Raw genomic sequence first — 27225 nt, forward strand, 5'->3', positions numbered from 1 at the left:
GTATCAATAATAGTCCACCAGCCAACTTGACACAACTGTGGGAAGCATTGGAGTCAACATGGGCCAGCATCCTTGTTGAACGCTTTCGACATCTTGTAGAGTCCATGCCTCGACGAATTGAGACTGTGTTGAGGGCATAAGGGGGCGGTGAAACTCAATATTAGGAAGATGTTCCTAATGTTTATATACTCAGTGTTTATGTATATTCCGTACTCTGGTTTCCTGCAATTCTGTCCATTTTGCCATGGGGTTTTGTACTGTGTATTTAAATACTGTATTCGCGACATAGCTCATTCTAATATTTCTACTACTGTTCATTGCATTTTAGTTGTACTGTTCATACACACTGCATATTTATTTGTATACTAGATTCTTGACATAGTTTACTCTAATTAACTACTGCTGTAAATATCATTCTTAGTATATCTTGTGTATATTAATCCGGTGTACAGTGCATTCGGAAAGTATTCAGACCCCTTGACTTTTTCCACATTTTGTTACGTTGCAGCCTTATACTAAAAATTATTAAATTAAATGTTTTACTCATCAATCTACACCCAATACCCCGGATGAGAAGAGCCCTGGTCAAGGAGGTGACCAAGAACCCGATGGTCACTCTAACAGAGCTCCAGAGTTGGAAGAACCTTCCAGAAGGACAACCATCTTTGCAGCACTCCACCAATCAGGCCATTATGGTAGAGTGGCCAGATGGATGCCACTCCTCCATAAAAAGCCCATGACAGCCTGCTTGGAGTTTGCCAAAAGGCACTTCAGAGCATTAGAAATTAGATTCTTTGGTCTGATGAAACCAAGATTGAACTCTTTGGCCTGAATCCCAAGTGTTACGTCTTGAGGAAACCTGGCTCCATCCCTACGGTGAAGTATGGTGGTGGCAGCATCACGCTGTGCGGATATTTTTCAGGAGACTAGTCAGGGACGAGGGGAAGATGAACTTAGCAAAGTACAGAGAGATCCTTGTTGAAAACCTGCTCCAGGGCGCTAAGGACCTCAGACTGGGAGAGAAGGTTCACCTTCCAACAGGACGACAACCCTAAGCACACAGCCAAGACAATGCAGGAGTGGCTTCTGTACAAGTCTCTGAATGTCCTTGAGTGGCCCAGCCAGAGCCCGGCTGAAAATAGCTGTGCAGCGATGCTCCCCATCCAACCTGACAGAGCTTGAGAGGATCTGCAGAGAAGAATTGGAGATACTCCCCAAATTCAGGTGTGCAAAGCTTGCAGCGTCATCCCCAAGAAGACTCAAGACTCTAATCACTGCCAAAGGTGCTTAAACAAAGTACTGAGTAAAGGGTCTGAATACTTATGTAAATATGATAATTCAGTTATTTATTTTCAATACATTTGCAAAACTGTTTTTGCTTTCTCATTATGGGGTATTGTGTGTAGATTGATGAGGATTATATATTTTTTATCCATTTTAGAATGAGTAACATAACAAAATGTGGAAAAAGTAAAGTGGTCTGAATACTTTACGAATGCACGGTATATACACATACACTACCTTTCAAAAGTTTGGGGTCACTTAGAAATGTCCTTGTTTTTGAAAGAAAAGCACATTTCTTGTACATTAAAATAACATCAAATTGATCAGAAATACAGTTTAGACATTGTAAATGACTATTGTAGCTGGAAACTGCAGATTTTTTATGTAATATCTACATACCATAGGTGTACAGAGACCCAATATCAGCAACCATCACTTCTGTGTTCCAATGGCACGTTGTGTTAGCTAATCCATGTTTATCATTTTAAAAGGCTAATTGATCATTAGAAAACCCTTTTGCAATTTTGTTAGTACAGCTGAAAACTGTTGTTCTGATTAAAGAAGCAATAAAACTGGCCTTCTTTAGACTAGTTGAGTATATGGAGCATCAGCATTTGTGGATTTGATTAGTCTCAAAATGACCAGAAACAAAGAACTTTCTTCTGAAACTCATCAGTCTGTTCTTGTTGTGAGAAATAAAGGCTATTCCATGTGAGAAATTGTCAAGAAACTGAAGATCTGGTACAACGCTGTGTACTACTTCCTTCACAAAACAGCGCAAACTGGCTCTAACCACAAGTCCTCAACTGGCAGCTTCATTAAATAGTACCCGCAAAACTCCAGTTTCAATGTCAATAGTGGAGAGGCGACTCCGGGATGCTGGCCTTCTAGGCAGAGTTGCAAAGAAAAAGCCATATCTCAGACTGGCCAATAAAAATAAAATATTAAGATGGGCAAAAGAAGACAGACACTGGACAGAGGAACTCTGCCTAGAAGGCCAGCCTCCCGGAGTCGCATCTTCACTGTTGACATTGAGTTTGGTTTTTAAAGGGTACTATTTAATGAAGCTGCCAGTTGAAGACTTGTGAGGCATCTGTTTCTCAAACTAGACACTCTAATGTACTTGTCCTCTTGCTCAGTTGTGCACCGGGGCCTCCCACTCCTCTTTCTCTTCCGATTAGAGAAAGTGTGCACTGTTCAGTGAAGGAAGTAGTACACACATGGAATAGCCCTTATTTCTCAGAATGTCACGATCGTCATAATGATGAGACCAAGGTGCAGCGTGGTAAGCGTACATTTCACTTTATTTAAAATGTCGCCAACAAAAACAAGAAACAACAAAAATGACCGTGAAGCTTACTAGGGCTATACAGGCCACAAACAAAGTCAACTACCCACAACTAAGGTGGAAAAACAGGCTGCCTAAGTATGAATCCCAATCAGAGACAACGATAGACAGCTGTCCCTGATTGAGAACCATACCAGGCCAAAACATAGAAACATAGAAACAGAAAACATAGAAATAAAGAAACTAGAATGCCCACCCTAGTCACACCCTGGCCTAACCAAAATAGAGAATAAAAGCCTCTCTATGGCCAGGGCGTGACACAGAACAAGAACAGACTGACGAGTTTCAGAAGAAAGGTCTTTGTTTCTGGCCATTTTGAGCCTGTAATCGAACCCACAAATGCTGTTGCTCCAGATACTCAACTTGTCTAAAGAAGGTCAGTTTTATTGCTTCTTTAGTCAGGACAACAGTTTTCAGCTTTGCTAACATAATTGCAAAAGGGTTTTCTAATGATCAATTAGCCTTTTAAAATGAGAAACCTATCATTCTCTAACACAACGTGCCATTGGAACACAGGAGTGATGGTTGTTGAAAAGGGACCTCTGTACACCTGTGTAGATATTCCATAAAAAATCTGCCGTTTCCAGCTACGACGGTCATTTACAACATTAACAATGTCTACACTGTATTTCTGATAAATTTGATGTTATTATAAATGTACAAAAAAAATTGCTTTTCTTTCAAAAACACGGACATTTCTAAGTGACCCAAACATTTGAACGGTAGTGTACATTGCATTTGGATTACTGTTACAGTGCTATTTGCATTGTTAATTAGATTCGTTACGACATTTGTTGATTTCTTGTTGTGTTTAAAACATTTTATTTGTGTACTTGTTTGACATTTTACTGCATTGTTAGGAGCTTGTAATATACGCATTTCGCTGCACCCACTATAAAATCTGCTAAAATGTGTACGTGACCAATACACTTTGATTTGATATGATTGTGTCTGTGACATTTTAACATGTCTTTCTTTTACATTTATAATAATATCATAATTATCTGTTTGAGAATAATTAAGGGTGTGTTCATAAATTCACTCTGTCTATCTACTCCGATCTCAGAGCACTCTCGTCTGAGTGTGCCAGAGCTCGTAATAACTGATGAATTTACGAACCCTCAACACCCATTGAATATGGCCGTTGTCAGTAAACACCTACAAAAAAGCGTAATTAAATTGATGCCAGCAGCACAGTTACAGTCATCAACACTCTGGATAACATGAAAACAGCCTAACCAGCTCTGCTAGGGCAAGTAAATTGGTCAGAGTGAGGTGTTCTCTCATTTGTGTCTGGAAGTAGCTAGCAAGCTAGCAACGTTAGCCAGTTAGCTTGGGTGCTTGACTGACGTTGTGAGGTCAGAATGCTCAGATCGCACTATGAGCGCACTCTGGCACTCAAGATTGAATTTACCAACACACCCTATACTGTATGTCTCTCCTACGGGCAGGCATGTCTTACTGTCATGTTCAGTTTGGAAAAGTAACCACATTTTGAACAGCGAAAGCATAACACGCAACCCAGTTGCAATAAGACAGCTATACATGTACAAAAGACAATTTTATATACGTATCTACACTTTGATTGACAGCTCAGTAAAGGTCAGACCTTCCTTCATCAAAGCCTGGCCTCTCCTCTGCCCACTCAGTGTCTCATAAGAGAGATGCCAGGCCTCCGCAGAATGAATAACAACTATTTACAAACTCACAATAATGAATTATAGCCAGCCAGCCGCCTCTGCAGCATCAGAACGAGCTTTAGAACTGAGCCTGGTAATTGCAGAACGAGCAGAGGGCTATTAAACATAATTATAGGCACATACCTGGGGATCTTTTCCTCATGAAGAATACATGTGCAGACAGAATTTGTTTTCCATATATGTCCTTTTACTCTGAAAATTCCACCAGTGTTTTTAGCTCAATTACTTAGTAAGGGGAAATGTTTAATTGATTGCAGGGTTGATTTGAGGTGAGAGGATGTAAAGATATTGTCTGTTCTCTGTCTCACCTCTCTAATGGTGCGAGCTCACCAGGAGTAGGTGAGCAGGGTGGACTGATGATTTTTCGAGAAATAATTATATAATTCTGGATGGAGTCAAATGACCAAAGAGACAACCAGAACCGTAATCTTTCATCTCTTCACGGCAGCCATTTTCTAGCTGTTTTGAAAACAATTATTCTCTAATATCTGACACCCCTGCATCCAAAGGACACTAACATTTAGTTATGCATTAGACAAACACCTCAGCATTAAGCCTGTTTCATCCACATTACTCTCTTTCGAGTTTAGCTTCAAATATGAGCAGGATTTGATAAGAGGATTGCAGACAAATGGAGGTGACAGCCGTTGACCTTCATAGGTGTGTGACCTCTCCTTCATCTGCTCCGCTGGACAGCCATACCATGAGATACGGGCCATGTTAGTAAATGAGATCTGGCACCTTATAGACCTGACATGAATACTGCAGGTATGGATCTGTGACCCAGTGCACTGGATGCCTATCACTCCTGGTCCTAAAGGGCAGCTGGGGTGTCTACTGGTCTGCTCCAATTCAACCTGTTGCAGATAATGGAAAAAAATACCGTGTGGGTTTTTAAGCCACAACCCTAAAGGAACCAGTTTTACAATAATCTCAGCTTTGTTCACTCATATCTGCATTTTTGGTGTGTGTGTGTCCGTGTGTGTGCACATTCACTAAACAATATATTGCTTCAATTGTTCCTGTTACAAAGTCTACTTAATTAGGATGGAGAAGCTTGGTCATCATCCATAAACTAACCGCATAAATTAATGAAATAGGTTCATGATTATTTGATCAAACTCTGCTATTATGTTTAATTTCATTCACTCAGTTCCTAAGTGGTTTTAATTGCTGCGATAAATGTGTCTGACAATGAGATGTGACAACAGCTGTTACTCGGCTCTAAGTTTGACAAATATTCTCCACAGTTGTTACTCCATGATGTTTTAATAACAAGTTATCTACAAATCTGACTGACACCACTGTATTCTGGTCGTTATGGAAAGTGCACTGTCACTGAAGCAAAATAACATATAAAAGAGTTACAAACAAACAGACTGTACCATGTATCTTAAAAGGTCCCTCCAGTTGGCTTCAGTATACACTGTATAAATGAGCAGGGTTGTATTTAAACAAGATGGTGATGTGGAGAGAGTTACATATTTGATTTTCTAGATCTGTTTTTGTTTATGGTGTCAGAGTTTTTGTGTGTCTTCTGTGGACAAAAAAAGCACCAGCTTCCAGCATCTCTCAACCATATACAAGTCATTGAGTCACAACCCAACTGAAAGCCAAAAGACACAATTCACGTGTCCTTATTGTGTCTCTGTAACGGTTAAGTACATACATTTAAGGTCTTGTAATCCAGAGAATCAACAAACCATTGAAAGTCAAACTACTGTAGCAGTATACCATTTAGCCTTCCAATAGTTCCCCTTGTAGCCGTTGAGCTTTAACGTCTCCCAGTCGTTCCATAGTAGCTGTTAACTACACAGCTTGGTGGTCTCGTAATCCAGAGAGTTTGGCAGGCGGTTGCTGAAGGCCTGCAGGGAGGCGTGTATGCGGACCACCTCACTGGCGGTCAGTTTGAGCCGGTGTCTGAGCAGACAGGCGAACAGGTCCAGTCTCTGCTGACCTGGGGGGGACAGTCTGTTGACCCGGTCCCTGATCTCCAGCAGCTGCAGCAGAGCCGTGTCCTGGGACCCCTGTGTGTATGGGTAGTCCAGCTGCAGGATCAGGTCATGGATTGCTTCCGGGTCAAAGTGCATGCTGTAGCCAAATACTTGGATGCTGTTGATCTTCATGTAGCCAAGGTTCCGTGAAGGGTCTACCATTTCTAATGGCTCATAGTAGAGGCTGTCGTTCACAGCCCCCGCCGGACCTCCAGCGCCCTGCATCTTTATCCGGCTCCGCAGGTAGATGTGGATGGTCTCAAAGAAGGTCTTCCACTTGTTGCCCAGTGTCAGGGTCCAGTTGAAGCACTCCAGGGGTAGATCCAGTTTGGTGGCCGTCCAGTCTGGGAAGCTGTTCTCACTGACTGGAATGTACCAGCTCTCAGAGTGGCTGCCTCCGAAGGGGTTGATGTAGAGGGTGAGGACGGGCTCCAGGGTGCTGTTCTTGGTCAGGCAGATCTGGAGAGACACGCCCAGCAGCATGTGGACCAGGTTGGACTTGTACTTGTTGCTTTTCAGCGTTAGCAGCATCCTCTTCCTCCAGGATGGGTCAAACCAGCTGTTCAGACGCATGTCATTGCTGATGAAGATGGCGTGGACCTGGATGGACAGATACAGTTGTTTAAGTTGTTAAGACAATAGTCAATCTACTTTTTCAAGATCCTATTCAACTTTATTACATTTAAAATATCTCTACAACTTATCCACAAAATCGTTCACAAAATCAAATAGCCATGTATTTACCTCCAGCCTACGGTCGGCCCTCTGCAGGAGGTATCTCAGCTCCAGGTCCTGTAGGTCTGTCTCAAAGCCCAGATAGTTCTCTGTTGAGTCAGCCACCATGGGTCTGCAGGCCCCCTGGGTTAGGGCGTAGCCAGGGTTGCAGCTCCCACATCGTGTGTGGTTGTCTGGGGCACAGGCTGCGCAGGCGGGACCCTCTCCGATGGCACATGGTGGGGGCAGCTGGCAAGGGCTGTGCTCGTAGCTGCAGGTACAGCTGTGGAGCTCCTCAGAGAAGGAACCCAGCTGGTTGTTCTCAGAACAGTAGAGGAGAGACTGGAAGTGTATCAGCCAGTAGGATTGGGGCCTGGGACGTAGACAGAGAGACAGACAACATAAAACAAAACATTTGGGAATTTAAATGGATGTGAATTTAATTGGTTTATTTAGAAACTTTTTTGTACAATTATACACTACATGACCAAAAGTATGTGAACACCTGTTCGTCAAACATCTCATTCCAAAATCATGGGCATTAATATGAAGTTGGTCCCCCATTTGCTGCTATAACAGCCTCCACTCTTCTGGGAACTGTTTCCACTAGATGTTGGAACATAGCTGTGGGGACTTGCTTCCATTCAGCCACAAGAGCATTAGTGATGTCGGGCACTGATGTTGGGTGATTATGCCTGGCTCGCAGCGGGCTTTCCAATTCATCCCAAATGTGTTCAATGGAGTTGAGGTCAGGGCTCTGTGCAGGCCAGTCAAGTTCTTCCACACCGATCTCGACAAACCATTTCTGCATGGACCTCACTTTGTGCACGGGGACATTGTCATGTTGAAACAGAAAAGGGCCTTCCCCAAACTGTTGCCACAAAGTTGGAAGTGCAGAATCGTCTAGAATGTCATTGTATGCTGTAGAGTTACGATTTCCATTCACTGGAACTAAGGGGCCTAGCCTGAAAAAACAGCCTCAGAACATTATTCCTCCTCCAACCAACTTTACAGTTGGCACTATGCATTGGGGTAGGTAGCGTTCTCCTGGCATCCGCCAAAAACAGATTTGTCCGTCTGAATGCCACATGGTGAAGCGTGATTCATCACTCGTATTTCCACTGCTCTAGAGTCCAATGGTGGCGAGCTTTACACCACACCAGCCGACGCTTTGCATTGCACATGGTGATAGGCTTGTGTGTGGCTGCTCGTCCATGGAAACCCATTTCATGAAGCTCCCGACGAACAGTTATTGTGCTGACGTTGCTTCCAGAGGCAGTTTGGGACTCGGTAGTGAGTGTTGCAACCGAGGACAGACGATTTTTACACGCCACGCGCTTCAGCACTCAGCGGTCTTGTTCTGTGAGCTTTTGCAGCCTACCACTTCGCGCCAGAGCCGCTGTTGCTCCTAAACATTTCCACTTCACAATAACACCACATACAGTTGACCGGGGCAGCTCTAGCAGGGCAGAAGTTTGAAAAACTGACTTGTCAGAAAGGTGGCATCCTATGACGGTGCCACGTTGAAAGTAACTGAGCTCTACAGTAAGGCCATTCTACTGCCAATATTTGTCTTTGTAGATTGCATGGCTGTGTGTTCGATTTTATACACCTGTCAGCAACGGGTGTGGCTGAAATAGCCACCTCCACTCATTTAAAGGGGTGTCCACATACTTTTGTATATGTAGTGTACTTCGTAAAAAATCTGATCAAATCAAAACAGGTATTATTTTAATGGGAAAATATGCTTCTGTGAGTAAAAAACTGAATAAAACATATACCATTATTAATGCACTCTGCGAAAGTACACATCTTTGAAAAAAAGATAACAATATTGTGAAAGAGGCATTTAGAGAGCAAAATCAATAGGACTAATGGTGAAAGTTAGAACACAAAGTGTAGTTTTAACCGACTCAGAAGTCGTATTATTATTCGCTCTATAAATCGAAGGCGACTTCTCTCTCCAAATTATTCCTTCATAATGTGTAAGAAGATGGCGCTGCAGTGGATTATTTTATTTTTATTTAACCTTTATTAAACTAGGCAAGTCAGTTAAGAACAAACTCTTATTTACAATGACGGCCTACTCCGGCCAAACCCGGACGACGCTGAGCCAATTGTGCGCCGCCCTATGGGACTCCCAATCAAGGCCGGATGTGATACAGCCTGGATAGCAGCAGATTTACGGGCATCTGACCAATTCTGCTCTTTTTTGTGTGTTTTTTTACACTGATCTTAACTGTATTTGTACATAATGTCTCCACCATAATTTCCTATGACCATAATCAGCTTCTGGACATCAGAACAGAGATCACCAACCTCGATTTGGACGAACATTTCTACTTCAAGGAGTTGGCAGCCCTGGACGTCCTGCCCACTCCGGACCAGGCCCTACTCCCCGGGACTCGAAAGAGGAAGCAGTGGCAAAATAGACTGCCATTGCCCTCTGTTCTATTGGCGAACGTGCAATCACTGGAGAACAAACAGGATGAGCTACATTTGAGACTATCCCATCAACGGGACCTGAAAAACTGTAATATCCTATGTTTCTCAGAGTCGAGGCTGAACGAGGACATGGATATACATCGTGCTGGTTTTTCTATGCATCGTCAAGACCGGACAGCAGACTCAGGTAAGATGAAGGGAGGTGGGTGTGTCTTTGGGTCAACAACAGCTGGTGCCCAATGTCTAATGTTAAGGAAGTCTCCAGGTTTTGCTCACCTGAGTTAGAATACCTCATGATAAGCTGCAGACAATACTATTTACCAAGAGTTTTAATCTATATTATTCGTAGCTGTCTATTTACCACTAAGACCGCACTCAATGAGCTGTATAGGGCCATAAGAAAACAAGAAAATGCACATTTATAGGCTGTGATTCAAGCAGATACTTTTAATACCAAAACAGAACATGATAATGAATGAGCGCAGGTTGCAACACCGGAAAGTTTGATTTCTATACAGGCTATTGTTTTTATTTATTTTTTAAATTACACAGGAGCCGCATATCATCAGGTAGGCCTATATGCACTTGTAACTTTTTTTCATTTTGGAAACTGTCATTTTCTCATTTATTATATTTTATTCCAAGAGGGTGTTGTTCCAAAATAGATTTGTGTTGACTGTAATTAGGGCATGGGAATATAAGAGCATTTGCTAAACTATATTAACAAACCAGGCATGCATAGCACACCACATGATCCTCAAACCAAAGACTGGCCAAACTCGTGTTTCTAAAAGTTAATTTAAAGGCACTGTAGAATGAATGTACAGTATAGTCTAATAAGGCATTTTTCTTTTAATTATTATTTAATTCGAAATAATACTTTTTCGAAATGTCATTTTATACAGCCTATATTTATAGGCATGTTGTTGAAGTGCTGTTATTGATGTGTTGTTGAAATGCTGAGCGGTCCTGCCAGCCTGTAGCATGTCACAAATTCTTCACAATTTATTTCTTAAATGGCAGGCTAGCCTTGAAATATTAATTTAGCCTAAATAATTATTCCTGGATTGCTCCTGACTGATTTAGAGATAGCATGTTGAAATGTTGAACTTCAATTGATTGTGACAGAATCACACATTACTTCCCAATCAAAGTAAATTTTTTGTCTCCTCGGCTACAGAAGTTTGTAGCGCAGCCTCTGAATGTCATACAGACAAACAATAGATATCCCATATGCATTAGAGTCTCATCTTTCCCGTGCATTTTACAGCTTGTGTCTAGCATCGAGGACTAAAGCGTTGCTATAGATCTTAACAAAAGCCACAATACCATCACATACCCTCACCCACCCCCTCAATTCGAGCCCTGGTTTTAAGTTAACACATTAAGCCCTTCCCTCACTGACACTGGGATATTTAAGGAGTGCATGGTGACTGAAGGAAATGGCTGACAAAATCTATGGATAGTAGACAATAATTCTGTCTGTCAAACAGGTAGGCCTACCTCTTATTCCTTGAATAGGAAGAAATAGGCTCCAACAGAAAGACCTCTTGTTGTTAGTAGCCTAAAGTCAAACGAAAATGAAGACCGTTTAAATGAATTAGGACTGCTCAAATTAACCACCCATGCGCTGTCCATCTCCTCAGCCACCGCTTCATAGTAATGTAATTTATGTCAATTACTCAAGTGGCTTAATGTGAGGTCAATAATGCTGATAAATAGCTCCATTATATGCGATGAAACATAAATATATATATATATATATTGTAATCAATTATATCAGTAGCAAGCTTACCTCCAGTACTCCTCAGTAGGCCTTGTCTGTGTACACATATAAGAGTGTGCAAAGCAGTATATAAGAGTGTGCGAAGCTGTCATCAAGGCAAAGCTTTGCTACTTTGAAGAATCTCAAATATAAATTATATTTTGATTTGTTTAACACTTTCTTGGTTACTACATGTTTCCATAAGTGTTATTTCATAGTTTGATATCTTCACTATTGTTCTAAAATGTAGAAAATTGTATAAAAAAATAAAGAATGAGTAGGTGTGTCCAAACTTTTGGCTAGTACTGTAGTGCCATACATTTTTTTGACTGGTACTGGGGGACAATCAGATGAGTCTTGTGAAATCTGTGAGTGTCCTAGAGCAAAACAACCGACATGTATGTGTTCATGAGACTCTCCTTTACACAAATGTGTATCTCAAACTGTTTGGAAGCTATAGACAGAAGTTGGAAGATCAGCTGTACCGACTTTAGATGAGTTCCAAGACGCTTGTGGGAATCATAGAGAATACCATTGTGTTTGTGAGGGTCATAATGGGTTCTAGGCCAAACGGTTCGGACACTACAGATGATTTTGTGAGAAGATTGATTTTCGGGATATCTCATGGTCTGACAAACACTGCTCTAGCAGATGCGGAAGTGTTACATAGGCGGATGCAGTGGATTGAGACACATCCAATGCAAAAAACAGAATATCTCTAGCTTAAACTGACAGAGAGGTACGGACAACTGCCTTATTAAAACAAGTTGTTTCGTTTTGTTTTGAATTTGATTATAATTATGGCTCTCTTTTTAGACCTTATCAATAAATGATTTTTTATCTTGCTTATTGACAAGGTTCGGCATGTCCATGCTTAGCCATAATGCAATTTAAAGTAGGCCTAGCCCTTATATCAGTATGCATGCTATGTATATATTTACCCATTGAAGCCATGCAATTACTTAGAACAATGTCGGCTGCAAACAGGTTCAAGTTAACATTTTAGCAAAGATGGGATTGGTCTACGTTTTGTTATTTCGTTTCTACAAGTTGTGTAACAAACTCTATTACATAAAATACCATAACTACACAACTTGAAGAAACCACATATTTAGCCATGGAGGACGTTCTGATTGGCCAGTGAGGGGCAAAGCCTTGACACACCCACAACTGGTTTATTCATCAAAAGTCAGTTTGTGCCACCGCTAGCACTGCTCTGATACTTTTTGACACCCCCCCCGAACCAACAGTGCTACCGCCAGCGCTTAGATTTACCATTGCGTTAGGTTTGTTAACCGATTACAAATTACATGACCCTCCCCTGGACCAAATGTAAAAATACTAAACCCTCGCCTGAATGAAAGTGAAAAAGCATGACACCCCCATTTTCTTCCGGGTAACAATTGTGTACATTTTGAACACTTCCTAAGATCGAATCCTACTACGCCGGCTCTGACACTCAACAACGTGTCAGGACATGTAAACTATCACAGTTAACAAAGGGAAATCCAGCCGCGAGCTGACCAGCGGCGCGAGTCTACCATGCTCGCATCAAGGCAAGCAACATTGAACCGTGCATGACAGCACCAGCTGTTCCGGATGACTGTGTGATCACGCTCTCCGTAGCCGATGCAAGACTTTTAATCAGGTTAACAGGACCAGACGGATTACCAAGACGCATACGCAGAGCATGTGCTGACCAGCTGGCAAGTTTCTTTACTGAAATGTTCAACCAATCCCTGAACCAGTCCGTAAAACCAACTTGTTTCAAGCAGACCACCATAGTCATCATGACCAAGAAGGTCAAGGTAACCTGCCTAAATGACTATCACACCCACATCTTTAGCCATGAAATGCTTTGAAAGGCTTGTTATGGCTCACATCAACACCATCATCCCAGACACTCTTGCGCCACTCCAATTCGCAAACCGCCCCAACACATCCACAGATGATACAATCTCTATTGTAGTCCACACTGCCCTTACAAACCTGGACAAAGGGAATCAATATGTAAGAATGCTGTTTATTGACTACAGCTTGGCATTCAACACAATAGTCCCCTCCAAGCTCATCAACAAGCTCAGGACCGTGGGACTGAACACTTCCCTCTGAAACTGGATCCTGAACTACCTGACGGGCCGCCCCTAGGAGGTGAGGGTAGGCAACAACACATCCGCCATGCTGACCATCAACACGGTGTGTGCTTAGTACTCTCCTGTATTCCAAGTTCACCAACGACTGCGAGGCCGCGCATGACTCCAACACCTTCATCAACTTTGCTGATGACGTAACGGTGGTAGGAACTGACACTGTAACGCTCGTCTTCCTCCTCGGCTGAAGAGGAGCAAGGATCGGACCAAAACGCAGCGTGGGTTGAATACATAATAATTTTTATAATAATAACGAAGACGAAAAAAACACTTGAACAAACTACAAAATAATAAACGACGTTAACAGACCTGAACTTGAGAACACATAAAACATGAACGCACGAACAGGTAGGAACAAACGAACGAACGAAACGAAACAGTACCGTGTGGTGAAACAAACACAGACACAGCAACAATCACCCACAAACAAACAGTGAGAACAGCCTACCTTAATATGGTTCTCAATCAGAGGAAACGTAAAACACCTGCCCCTGATTGAGAACCATATAAGGCTAGTTGAATGAACCCAACATAGAAACACATAACATAGAATGCCTACCCAGCTCACGTCCTGACCAACTAAACAATACTAAACAATGGAAATAAGGTCAGGAACGTGACAGTACCCCCCCCCCCCCAAGGTGCGGACTACGGCCGCAAAACCTGAACCTATAGGGGAGGGTCTGGGTGGGCATCTGTCCACGGTGGCGGCTCTGGCTCTGGACGTGGCCCCCACCCCACCATAGTTAATCCCCGCTTCCGTGGCCTCCTTTTAATGGTGACCCTCCAAATTAACCCCACTGGATTAAGGGGCAGCACCGGACTAAGGGGCAACACTGGACTGAGGGGCAACACTGGACTGAGGGGCAGCACCGGACTGAGGGGCAGCACCGGACTGATGGGCAGCTCCGGACTGAGGGGCAGCACCGGACTGAGGGGCAGCACCGGACTGAGGGGCAGCTCCGGACTGAGTGACGGCTCTGGCAGGTCATGGCTGGCTGACGGCTCTGGCAGGTCATGGCTGGCTGACGGCTCGGGCAGGTCATGGCTGGCTGACGGCTCTGGCAGGTCATGGCTGGCTGACGGCTCTGGCAGGTCATGGCTGGCTGGCGGCTCTGGCTGGTCATGGCTGGCTGGCGGCTCTGGCAGGTCATGGCTGGCTGGCGGCTCTGGCAGGTCATGGCTGGCTGGCGGCTCGGGCAGGTCATGGCTGGCTGACGGCTCTGGCGGCTCCTGGCTGGCGGGCGGCTCTGGCGGCTCCTGGCTGGCGGGCGGCTCTGGCGGCTCCTGTCTGACGGGCGGCTCTGGCGGCTCCTGTCTGGCGGAAGGCTCTGGCGGCTCCTGTCTGGCGGGCGGCTCTGGCGGCTCCTGTCTGGCGGGCGGCTCTGGCGGCTCCTGACTGACGGACGGCTCTAGCGGCTCCTGACTGACGGACGGCTCTAGCGGCTCCTGACTGACGGCTCTAGCGGCTCCTGACTGACGGACGGCTCTGAAGGCTCAGGACAGACGGACGGCTCTGAAGGCTCAGGACAGACGGGCGGCTTTGAAGGCTCAGGACAGACGGGCGGCTCAGATGGCGCTGGGCAGACGGGCACTTCAGACGGCGCTGGGCAGACGGGCAGTGCCGACGGCGCTTGGCAGACGGCAGACTCTGGCCGGCTGAGGCGCACAGTAGGCCTAGTGCGTGGTGCCGGAACTGGTGGTACCGGGCTAAGGACATGCACCTTAAGGCTAGTACGGGGAGAAGCAACAGGGCGCACAGGGCTCTGGAGACGCACAGGAGGCTTGGTGCGTTGTGCCGGAACTGGTGGTACCGGGCTGGAGACACGCACCACAGGGCGAGTGCGTGGAGGAGGAACAGGGCTCTGGAGACGCACTGGAAGCCTGGTGCGTGGTGTAGGCACTGGTAGTACTGGGCTGGGGCGGGGAGGTGGCACAGGATATACCGGACCGTGCAGGCGTACTGGCTCCCTTGAGCACCGAGCCTGCCCAACCTTACCTGGTTGAATGCTCCCCGTAGCCCGACCGGTGCAGGGAGGTGGAATAACCCGCACTGGGCTGTGTTGGCGAACCGGGGACACCATGCGTAAGGCTGGTGCCATGTATGCCGGCCCGAGGAGACGCACTGGAGACCAGACGCGTTGAGCCGGCTTCATGGCACCTGGCTCAATGCTCAATCTAGCCCGGCCGATACGTGGAGCTGGAATGTACCGCACCGGGCTATGCACACGTACAGGAGACACCGTGCGCTTTACCGCATAACACGGTGTCTGCCCGTACTTTCGCTCTCCACGGTAAGCTCGGGGAGTTGGCGCAGGTCTCTTACCTGACTTCGCAACACTCCCCTGTAGCAACACTTCCTCTCTCCGGTTGCCTCTGCTCTCCTAGCTGCCTCCACCTGTTCCCATGGGAGGCGATCCTTTCCATCCAGGATCTCCTCCCATGTGTAGCAACCCTTGCCGTCCAAAACGTCTTCCCATGTCCATTCCTCCTTGCGCTGCTCCTGCTGCCGCTGCCTGTTACCACGCTGCTTGGTCCTTGGTTGGTGGGTGATTCTGTAACGCTCGTCTTCCTCCTCAGCTGAAGAGGAGCAAGGATCGGACCAAAACGCAGCGTGGGTTGAATACATAATAATTTTAATAATAATAATGAAGACGAAAAAAACACTTGAACAAACTACAAAATAATAAACGACGTTAACAGACCTGAACTTGAGAACACATAAAACATGAACGCACGAACAGGTAGGAACAAACGAACGACCGAAACGAAACAGTACCGTGTGGTGAAACAAACACAGACACAGCAACAATCACCCACAAACAAACAGTGAGAACAGCCTACCTTAATATGGTTCTCAATCAGAGGAAACGTAAAACACCTGCCCCTGATTGAGAACCATATCAGGCTAGTTGAATGAACCCAACATAGAAACACATAACACAGAATGCCCACCCAGCTCACGTCCTGACCAACTAAACAATACTAAACAAAGGAAATAAGGTCAGGAACGTGACAGACACAACGACGATGAAGCAGCCTTTAGGGAGGAGGTCAGAGACCTGGCAGTGTGGTGTCAGGACAACAACCTTTTACTCAACTTCAGCAAAACAAAGGAGCTGATTGTGGCCTGCATAAAATGTAGGGGGGAGCACGCCCCCATACACATTGAGGGGGCTGTAGTGAAGTGGGTCAAGAGTTTCAAGTTCCTCGGTGTCCACATCACTAAGGAATTAACATGGTCCACACACACACACTCAGTTGTGAAGAGGGGACGACAGCATCGCTTCCCCCTCAGGAGGCTGAAAAGATTTGGCATGGACCCTCAGATCCTCAAAAAGTTCTACAGCTGCACCATTGAGAGCATCTTGAACGGCTGCATTACAGCGTGGTACGGCAACTACAAGGCTCTCGACTGCAAGGCGCAACAGAGGGTGATGAATACGGCCCAGTACATCACTGTGGTCATAATCTCTGCCATTCAGGACTTCTATTCAGGCAGTGTCAGAGGAAGGCCTTAAAAAATTGTTAAAGACTGTTCTCTCGGCTACTGGATGGCAAGTGCACCAAGTGCAGTGCACCAAGTCTGGAACCAGCAGGACCATGAACAACTTCTACCCCCAAGCCATAAGACTGCTAAACACGGCTGCTAAATAGCTAATCAAATGAGTACCCGGGCTACCTGCATTTACTTTTTTTTTTACTAATTCTCTTGCACTGACTCTCTGCACACACACTGGACTCTAACCCATAAACTCACACATACTAACCCATAAACAGAGTTTGGTTGGGCGGCCAGCTCTAGGAAGAGTGTTGGGGGTTCTGCACCATTGAAGAACGATGGAGGTCACTGTGTTCTTGGGGACCTTCAATACTGCAGAAATGTTTTGGTACCCTTCCCCATATCTGTGCCTTGACACAATCCTGTCTCAGAGCTCTACAGACAATTCCTTTGACCTCATGGCTTGGTTTTTATTCTAACATGCACTGTCAACTGTGCGATCTTATATAGAGAGGTGTGTGCCTTTCCAAATCATGTCCGATCAATTGAATTTACCACAGGTGGATTACAATCAAGTTGTACAAACATCTCAAGGATGATCAATGGAAACAGGTTGCACCTGTGCTCATTTTCGAGTCTCTTAGCAAAGGGTCTGAATACTTATGTAAATACGTTTTTTCTGTTTGTTATTTGTAATAAATTAGCAAAAATGTCTAAAAGTGTAGATTGATGAGTAAAAAAAAAACTATTTTAGAATAAGGCTGTAACATAACAAAATGTGGAAAAAGTGAAGGGGTCTAAATACTTTCCGAATGCACTGTATATCCATGTTCCTTTCTACTCCCTGTATATAGCCATGTTATTTTCTACTCTCTGTATATAGCCATGTTATTTTTTTACTCCCTGTGTAAAGCCATGTTATTTTGTACAACCTATATACAGTGGGGAGAACAAGTATTTGATACACTGCCGATTTTGCAGGTTTTCCTACTTACAAAGCATGTAGAGGTCTGTAATTTTTATCATAGATACACTTCAACTGTGAGAGACGGAATCTAAAACAAAAATCCAGAAAATCACATTGTATGATTTTTAAGTAATTAATTTGCATTTTATTGCATGACATAAGTATTTGATACATCAGAAAAGCAGAACTTAATATTTGGTACAGAAACCTTTGTTTGCAATTACAGAGATCATACGTTTCCTGTAGTTCTTGACCAGGTTTGCACACACTGCAGCAGGGATTTTGGCCCACTCCTCCATACAGACCTTCTCCAGATCCTTCAGGTTTCGGGGCTGTTGCTGGGCAATACGGACTTTCAGCTCCCTCCAAAGATTTTCTATTGAGTTCAGGTCTGGAGACTGGCAAGGCCACTCCAGGACCTTGAGATGCTTCTTACGGAGCCACTCCTTAGTTGCCCTGGCTGTGTGTTTCGGGTCGTTGTCATGCTGGAAGACCCAGCCACGACCCATCTTCAATGCTCTTACTGAGGGAAAGAGGTTGTTGGCCAAGATCTCGCGATACATGGCCCCATCCATCCTCCCCTCAAAACGGTGCAGTCGTCCTGTCCCCTTTGCAGAAAAGCATCCCCAAAGAATGATGTTTCCACCTCCATGCTTCACGGTTGGGATGGTGTTCTTGGGGTTGTTCTCATCCTTCTTCTTCCTCCAAACACGGCGAGTGGAGTTTAGACCAAAAAGCTCTATTTTTGTCTCATCAGACCACATGACCTTCTCCCATTCCTCCTCTGGATCATCCAGATGGTCATTGGCAAACTTCAGACGGGCCTGGACATGCGCTGGCTTGAGCAGGGGGACCTTGCGTGCGCTGCAGGATTTTAATCCATGACGGCGTAGTGTGTTACTAATGGTTTTCTTTGAGACTGTGGTCCCAGCTCTCTTCAGGTCATTGACCAGGTCCTGCCATGTAGTTCTGGGCTGATCCCTCACCTTCCTCATGATCATTGATGCCCCACGGGGTTAGATCTTGCATGGAGCCCCAGACCGAGGGTGATTGACCGTCATCTTGAACTTCTTCCATTTTCTAATAATTGCGCCAACAGTCGTTGCCTTCTCACCAAGCTGCTTGCCTATTGTCCTGTAGCCCATCCCAGCCCTGTGCAGGTCTACAAATTTAACCCTGATGTCCTTACACAGCTCTCTGGTCTGAGGCACACACCTCTTTTATACAGGTAACGAGTTCAAACAGGTGCAGTTAATACAGGTAATGAGTGGAGAACAGGAGGGCTTCTTAAAGAAAAACTAACAGGTCTGTGAGAGCCGGAATTCTTACTGGTTGGTAGGTGATCAAATACTTATGTCATGCAATAAAATGCAAATTAATTACTTAAAAATCATACAATGTGATTTTCTGGATTTTCTGAAAAATTACAGACCTCTACATGCTTTGTAAGTAGGAAAACCTGCAAAATCAGCAGTGTGTCAAATACTTGTTCTCCCCATTGTATATCTATCTATGTTATTTGTTATTCGCTGTGTATTTATTCCTCTTGTTGCTATTTCTATGTTTAATCTTTATCTTTAACTCTGCATTGTTGGAAAAGTAAGCATTTCACTCTTAGTCTGTACTTGTTGTTTATGAATCATGTGACAAATTATATTTGATTCAATGATTTGATTTGATTTCATTGTTAGCAGTGGAACTGGCCCCAGGAAGTGAAATCAATCATATATCGTCTGTGTGAAGTGCTGCGAACGAACGGGACGTAGGGGAGCCTTTCAAGTTTTAGCCTTTCAAGTGTTCCGCTTCACTCCCAGGCAAACTGACAAACATTCCACTTTCTCTCTCCATCTCTCCACAGTCTATGGAGATTTCTCTTCACAAAAAAAAGTATAGTACTTCCAGTTTTCTTCAGAGCTGCAGTAATAAAGTAGATAAACATTACTTGGCTGGCTCCCTGTTTCTCCCACTCACACAGGGAGAGGTAGAGAGGATCGCTATCAGCTTCCTGGATGGGTGATTAAAGTGTAATTGGGGCTCAGTGGAAAGAGGTGTAATTGTAGGAGCAGAGCGGGACTCTTACCATTCTCTGGGTAGGCGGATGTGAGGCTGCCTCTGGCACCTCTTGCTGAGGCTGAAGAGCTTGAACACCACTCTCTGGGCTCGTCTGAAGAGCACACTCATGCTGTTCTCCAGCTGCTCATAGCGCCACTGGAACACGCCATCCAACGACCACAGGTGCTGGATAGTCGACACGTTCAGGAAGAAGTTCTGCGGGAGCCTCATAAGGAAGGTCTTGAACTCATCTGTCAGAAAGAGAGTGAAAATGAAAAGAAGAGGCAACTTTTTTTAAAGGTGATTGTTTTTAAATGACATCTGTGGAGGTAGAACTTTCTTAACCCCTGGAAATTATTTAGAGTAAAGAAATGAACAGGACACAATGATTTAAAGTAAAACAATGAAACAAATCTGCCTTCAAAAGGTATAACTGTAAAGGCATTGGGATTTCCCTGCACATTCTGTTTGGTCCTATGCTGGAAAAGAAAGCGCATACGATCACTTCAGGCATGTCGCCACATTCCTCAAGGCTAAAGGAGAACAATGTAATTGGTTCCAGAACTGCCATGTTCTACGTTTCCGTGGTTACTTTCTTCCTGCAGGCATCCCATTCCGCTGATAGAGCAGAACGTTGACAAGTCTTTGATATCCTTTACCGAAGGACACGTTTACGACCACACCTGAAAAACTCTTTATTCCTGGCACTGCCCTGCACTCTCCTCTCCTCCCTCCTATTAAAACATCAACTTTGAAACTAATTGCACAGATATTTCACACACCAAAAAATAGAAGAGAAAAAAGGCCCATCCATTCTGATTTCACCTCAGCAACCATGGCCACTACAGGGTGACATAGAGAGGCAATAATAGCCCCAGATTATACTAAGTGCCCTCATTCATAAGATGTTACTATGCCAATGTGAAACACTGGACATGTAATAAATGTGTTTTATGTATGATTAATCTGCTCGAGACATATTGTAAACTACCTGTGCAAGGAGATGTTGATTTTGTAATCCAATCCTGTCAGGTTGTGATTTGCTGTATACAGACCGTGTGCCAATTCCCCCAGGTTTCACTGTGAGTCATTATGGTTTACACTGTTTCAACTGTATATATCAATATGTCTTGGGTACACACCGAGGAACAGTCCTCCACCTTTAAGGGTGTGACATATGATAAAACACTTTTATTCAGCTCATATAGACAAAGATTGTCCACATTAATTTATCAATTATCAACTGCATGCACAACGAGTAAGTTTACAGCTAAGCTAGCTGAAGACACCTGTAGATATTGCATGTCAACTGAGTGGCACTGGACACTTCATATATCAAAGTAAACGTGTAATAGTTTGAGCATCTTAATATATAATAGGATCCAAAACAATTTTGTATTCATTTTTTATTTAAACTTCATTTTGACAGGGAGTCAGGCTGAGACGAGCAGTCTCTTTTACAGATCAGCCGTATATACAGTACCAGTCAAAAGTTTGAACACACCAACTCATTCCATTTTTTAGGACCTGCCTTGTTGACAGTGCTGTCAAGAAGGTAGAGCAGCGCCTTATGAACATACTTCTCCCCATCTTAGCTACTGTTGTATCAATATGCCTTGACCATGACAGTTACAGATACAATGATTTTAGTTTTTGAAATATTTAGGACTAACTTATTCCTTTCCACCCACTCTGAAACTAACTGAAACTCTTTGTTAAGGGTTGCAGTCATTTCAGTCACTGTAGTAGCTGATATGTATAGTGTTGAGTCATCCTCAAAGTAGCCACCCTTTGCCTTGATGACAGCTTTGCACATTCTTGGCATTCTCTCAACCAGTTTAATGAGGTAGTCACCTGGAATGTATATCAATTTACAGGTGTGCCTTTTTAAAAGTAAATTTTGGGGAATTTATTTCCTTCTTAATGTGTTTGAGTCAATCAGTTGTGTTGTGACAAGATAGAGGTGGTATACAGAAGATAGCCCTATTTGGTAAAATACCAAGTCCATATTATGACAAGAACAGCTCAAAATGAGCAAAGAGAAATGCCAGTCCATCATTACTTTAAGACATGAAGATCAGTCAATCAGTAAATCAGGCATTCATGGTTGAGTTGCTGCAAAGAAACCACTACTAAAGGACACCAATAATAAGAAGAGACTTGCTTGGGCCAAGAAATATGAGCAATGGACATTAGACCAGCGGAAATCTGTCCTTTGGTCTGATGAGTCCAAATTTAAGATTTTTGGTTCCAACCGCCGTGACTTTGCCAGATGCAGAGTAGGTGAACGGATTATCTATGCATGTGTGGTTCCCACCGTGAAGCATGCAAGAGGTGTTGTGATGGTGTGGGGGTGCTTTGCTGGGGACACTTTCTGTGATTTATTTAGAATTCAAGGCACTCTTATCCAGCATTGCTACCACAGCATTCTGCAGTGATACGCCATCCCATCTGGTTTGCGCTTAGTGGGACTGTCATTTGTTTTTCAACAGGACAATGACCCAACACACCTCCAGGCTGTGTAAGGGCTATTTGACCAAGAATTAGAGTGATGGAGTACTGCATCAGATGACCTGGCCTCCACAATCACCCGACCTCAACCGAATTGAAATGGTTTGGGATGAGTTAGACCGCAGAGTACATTTAACATTTACATTTAAGTCATTTAGCAGACGCTCTTATCCAGAGCGACTTACAAATTGGTGCATTCACCTTATGACATCCAGTGGAACAACCACTTTACAATAGTGCATCTAAATCTTTTAAGGGGGGGGGGGGGTGTTCAGAAGGATTACTTTATCCTATCCTAGGTATTCCTTGAAGAGGTGGGGTTTCAGGTGTCTCCGGAAGGTGGTGATTGACTCCGCTGTCCTGGCGTCGTGAGGGAGTTTGTTCCACCATTGGGGTGCCAGAGCAGCGAACAGTTTTGACTGGGCTGAGCGGGAACTGTACTTCCTCAGTGGTAGGGAGGCGAGCAGGCCAGAGGTGGATGAACGCAGTGCCCTTGTTTGGGTGTAGGGCCTGATCAGAGCCTGAAGGTACTGAGGTGCCGTTCCCCTCACAGCTCCGTAGGCAAGCACCATGGTCTTGTAGCGGATGCGAGCTTCAACTGGAAGCCAGTGGAGAGAGCGGAGGAGCGGGGTGACGTGAGAGAACTTGGGAAGGTTGAACACCAGACGGGCTGCGGCGTTCTGGATGAGTTGTAGGGGTTTAATGGCACAGGCAGGGAGCCCAGCCAACAGCGAGTTGCAGTAATCCAGACGGGAGATGACAAGTGCCTGGATTAGGACCTGCGCCGCTTCCTGTGTGAGGCAGGGTCGTACTCTGCGGATGTTGTAGAGCATGAACCTACAGGAACGGGCCACCGCCTTGATGTTAGTTGAGAACGACAGGGTGTTGTCCAGGATCACGCCAAGGTTCTTAGCGCTCTGGGAGGAGGACACAATGGAGTTGTCAACCGTGATGGCGAGATCATGGAACGGGCAGTCCTTCCCCGGGAGGAAGAGCAGCTCCGTCTTGCCGAGGTTCAGCTTGAGGTGGTGGTCCGTCATCCACACTGATATGTCTGCCAGACATGCAGAGATGCGATTCGCCACCTGGTCATCAGAAGGGGGAAAGGAGAAGATTAATTGTGTGTCGTCTGCATAGCAATGATAGGAGAGACCATGTGAGGTTATGACAGAGCCAAGTGACTTGGTGTATAGCGAGAATAGGAGAGGGCCTAGAACAGAGCCCTGGGGGACACCAGTGGTGAGAGCACGTGGTGAGGAGACAGATTCTCGCCACGCCACCTGGTAGGAGCGACCTGTCAGGTAGGACGCAATCCAAGCGTGGGCCGCGCCGGAGATGCCCAACTCGGAGAGGGTGGAGAGGAGGATCTGATGGTTCACAGTATCGAAGGCAGCCGATAGGTCTAGGAGGATGAGAGCAGAGGAGAGAGAGTTAGCTTTAGCAGTGCGGAGCGCCTCCGTGATACAGAGAAGAGCAGTCTCAGTTGAATGACTAGTCTTGAAACCTGACTGATTTGGATCAAGAAGGTCATTCTGAGAGAGATAGCGGGAGAGCTGGCCAAGGACGGCACGTTCGAGAGTTTTGGAGAGAAAAGAAAGAAGGGATACTGGTCTGTAGTTGTTGACATCGGAGGGATCGAGTGTAGGTTTTTTCAGCAGGGGTGCAACTCTCGCTCTCTTGAATACGGAAGGGACGTAGCCAGCGGTCAAGGATGAGTTGATGAGCGAGGTGAGGTAAGGGAGAAGGTCTCCGGAAATGGTCTGGAGAAGAGAGGAGGGGATAGGGTCAAGCGGGCAGGTTGTTGGGCGGCCGGCCGTCACAAGACGCGAGATTTCATCTGGAGAGAGAGGGGAGAAAGAGGTCAGAGCACAGGGTAGGGCAGTGTGAGCAGAACCAGCGGTGTCGTTTGACTTAGCAAACGAGGATCGGATGTCGTCGACCTTCTTTTCAAAATGGTTGACGAAGTCATCTGCAGAGAGGGAGGAGGGGGGAGGAGGGGGAGGAGGATTCAGGAGGGAGGAGAAGGTGGCAAAGAGCTTCCTAGGGTTAGAGGCAGATGCTTGGAATTTAGAGTGGTAGAAAGTGGCTTTAGCAGCAGAGACAGAAGAGGAAAATGTAGAGAGGAGGGAGTGAAAGGATGCCAGGTCCGCAGGGAGGCGAGTTTTCCTCCATTTCCGCTCGGCTGCCCGGAGCCCTGTTCTGTGAGCTCGCAATGAGTCGTCGAGCCACGGAGCAGGAGGGGAGGACCGAGCCGGCCTGGAGGATAGGGGACATAGAGAGTCAAAGGATGCAGAAAGGGAGGAGAGGAGGGTTGAGGAGGCAGAATCAGGAGATAGGTTGGAGAAGGTTTGAGCAGAGGGAAGAGATGATAGGATGGAAGAGGAGAGAGTAGCGGGGGAGAGAGAGCGAAGGTTGGGACGGCGCGATACCATCCGAGTAGGGGCAGTGTGGGAAGTGATGGATGAGAGCGAGAGGGAAAAGGATACAAGGTAGTGGTCGGAGACTTGGAGGGGAGTTGCAATGAGGTTAGTGGAAGAACAGCATCTAGTAAAGATGAGGTCGAGCGTATTGCCTGCCTTGTGAGTAGGGGGGGAAGGTGAGAGGGTGAGGTCAAAAGAGGAGAGGAGTGGAAAGAAGGAGGCAGAGAGGAATGAGTCAAAGGTAGACGTGGGGAGGTTAAAGTCACCCAGAACTGTGAGAGGTGAGCCGTCCTCAGGAAAGGAGCTTATCAGGGCATCAAGCTCATTGATGAACTCTCCAAGGGAACCTGGAGGGCGATAAATGATAAGGATGTTAAGCTTGAAAGGGCTGGTAACTGTGACAGCATGGAATTCAAAGGAGGCGATAGACAGATGGGTAAGGGGAGAAAGGGAGAAAGACCACTTGGGAGAGATGAGGATCCCGGTGCCGCCACCCCGCTGACCAGAAGCTCTCGGGGTGTGCGAGAACACGTGGGCAGACGAGGAGAGAGCAGTAGGAGTAGCAGTGTTATCTGTGGTGATCCATGTTTCCGTCAGTGCCAAGAAGTCGAGGGACTGGAGGGAAGCATAGGCTGAGATGAACTCTGCCTTGTTGGCCGCAGATCGGCAGTTCCAGAGGCTGCCGGAGACCTGGGACTCCACGTGGGTGGTGCGCGCTGGGACCACCAGGTTAGGGTGGCCGCGGCCACGCGGTGTGAAGCGTTTGTATGGTCTGTGCAGAGAGGAGAGAACAGGGATAGACAGACACATAGTTGACAGGCTACAGAAGAGGCTACGCTAATGCAAAGGAGATTGGAATGACACGTGAACTACACGTCTCGAATGTTCAGAAAGTTAAGCTTGCGTTGCAGAAATCTTATTGACCAAAATTATTAAAATGATACAGTACTGCGGAAGTGGGCTAGCTAGCAGTGGCTGCGTTGTTGACTTTGTTTGAGAGTGTCGCTGGCTAGGTAACCTCGGTAGCTAGCTATGTAACCTCGGTAACTGGCTCGTTAATTAGTATAAACTACACAATTGTCTTAGATACAAGGACAGCAAAGACAACTATGTAGCTAGCTAACACTACACTAATCAATCGTTCCGTTGATCCGTTGAATGTAATAGTTTCTACAGTGTTGCTATTCGGTGGCTAGCTGGCTAGCGAGCAGTGTTGACTACGTTACGTTACGTTAAAAGGACGAAAAATAGCTGGCTAGCTAACCGAATTAGTCTAAACTACGCAGTTATCTTAGAAACAAAGACAGCAAAGACAACTATGTAGCTAGCTAACACTACACTAATCGAGTCGTTCCGTTGAATGTAATAGTTACTACAGTGTTGCTGTTCGGTGGCTAGCTGGCTAGGTAGCAGTGTTGACTACGTTACGTTAAGAGTTACGTTAAAAGAACGAAGAATAGCTGGCTAGCTACGCAATTATCTTTGATACAAAGACGGCTAAGTAGCTAGCTAAGATTAAACAAATCAAACCGTTGTACTGTAATGAAATGAAATGAGAATGTGAAAATGTGATACTACCTGAGGAGCGAAGCGGAAGGATCTAAAAGAGTGAAGAATCTTTGAAGAATCTAAAAGAGTGAAGGAAAAGCAGCCAACAAGTGCTCAGCGTATGTGGGAACGACTTCAAAACTATTGGAAAAGCATTCCATGTGAAGCTGGTTGAGAGAATGCCAAGAGTGTGCAAAGCTCTCATCAAGGCAATGGGTGGCACTTTGAAGAATCTAAAATGTTTAATATATTTTGATTTGTTTAAAACTTTTAAAACTTTTTGGGTTACATTACATATGTACTATTTCTAGTTTTGATGTCTTCACTATTATTCTACAATGTAGAAAATAGTAAAATATTTAGAAAAACCCTTGAATGAGTAGGTGTGTTCAAACTTTTGACTGGTACTGTACATATTAATACACATCAATATACACTATACACATAAATATACTGTACACATACATTTTCACACCAATACACGAAAAGCAAAACAACTTATATGAGAGAGCCTTGGAGATTATTCCACAAGTAAGGTGCCAAAAAAAAACTAAACTAAAAACAGATCAAAGGGATCTCCAGAGTTTCTATGCGGTGTTAGAGAAAGGTGCAAAAAATGGTCGAAGACTCCAGTCACCGAAGTCATAGACTGTTCTCTCTGCTACCGCATGACATAGTCACTTTACCCCTACCTACATGTACAAATTACCTCGACTAACCTATACCCAATCACATGTTTTATTTATTTATTTTTTTACTTTAGTTTATTCAGTAAATATTTTCTTAACTCTATTTTCATAAAACTGCATTGTTGGTTAAGGGCTT

General features: G+C 45.0%; 1 protein-coding gene across 1 annotated transcript in view; it reads right to left on the reverse strand.

Moving 5' to 3' along the window:
• Positions 1-2570: 2570 nt before the first annotated feature.
• LOC139541349 (BMP/retinoic acid-inducible neural-specific protein 3-like) overlaps positions 2571-27225 on the reverse strand; it is a 53778-nt gene continuing 29123 nt past the window's right edge. The window contains exons 6-8 of the mRNA XM_071345909.1: positions 19950-20172; positions 7071-7413; positions 2571-6926 (exon numbers count right to left, since the gene is read on the reverse strand). Of these exons, the coding sequence (XP_071202010.1) occupies positions 6138-6926; positions 7071-7413; positions 19950-20172 (1355 nt within the window). The 3' untranslated portion in view covers positions 2571-6137. The remainder of the gene's footprint in view (positions 6927-7070; positions 7414-19949; positions 20173-27225) is intronic.

This window comes from Salvelinus alpinus, chromosome 16 (assembly GCF_045679555.1).
Source record: "Salvelinus alpinus chromosome 16, SLU_Salpinus.1, whole genome shotgun sequence".
NCBI lineage: Eukaryota > Metazoa > Chordata > Actinopteri > Salmoniformes > Salmonidae > Salvelinus > Salvelinus alpinus.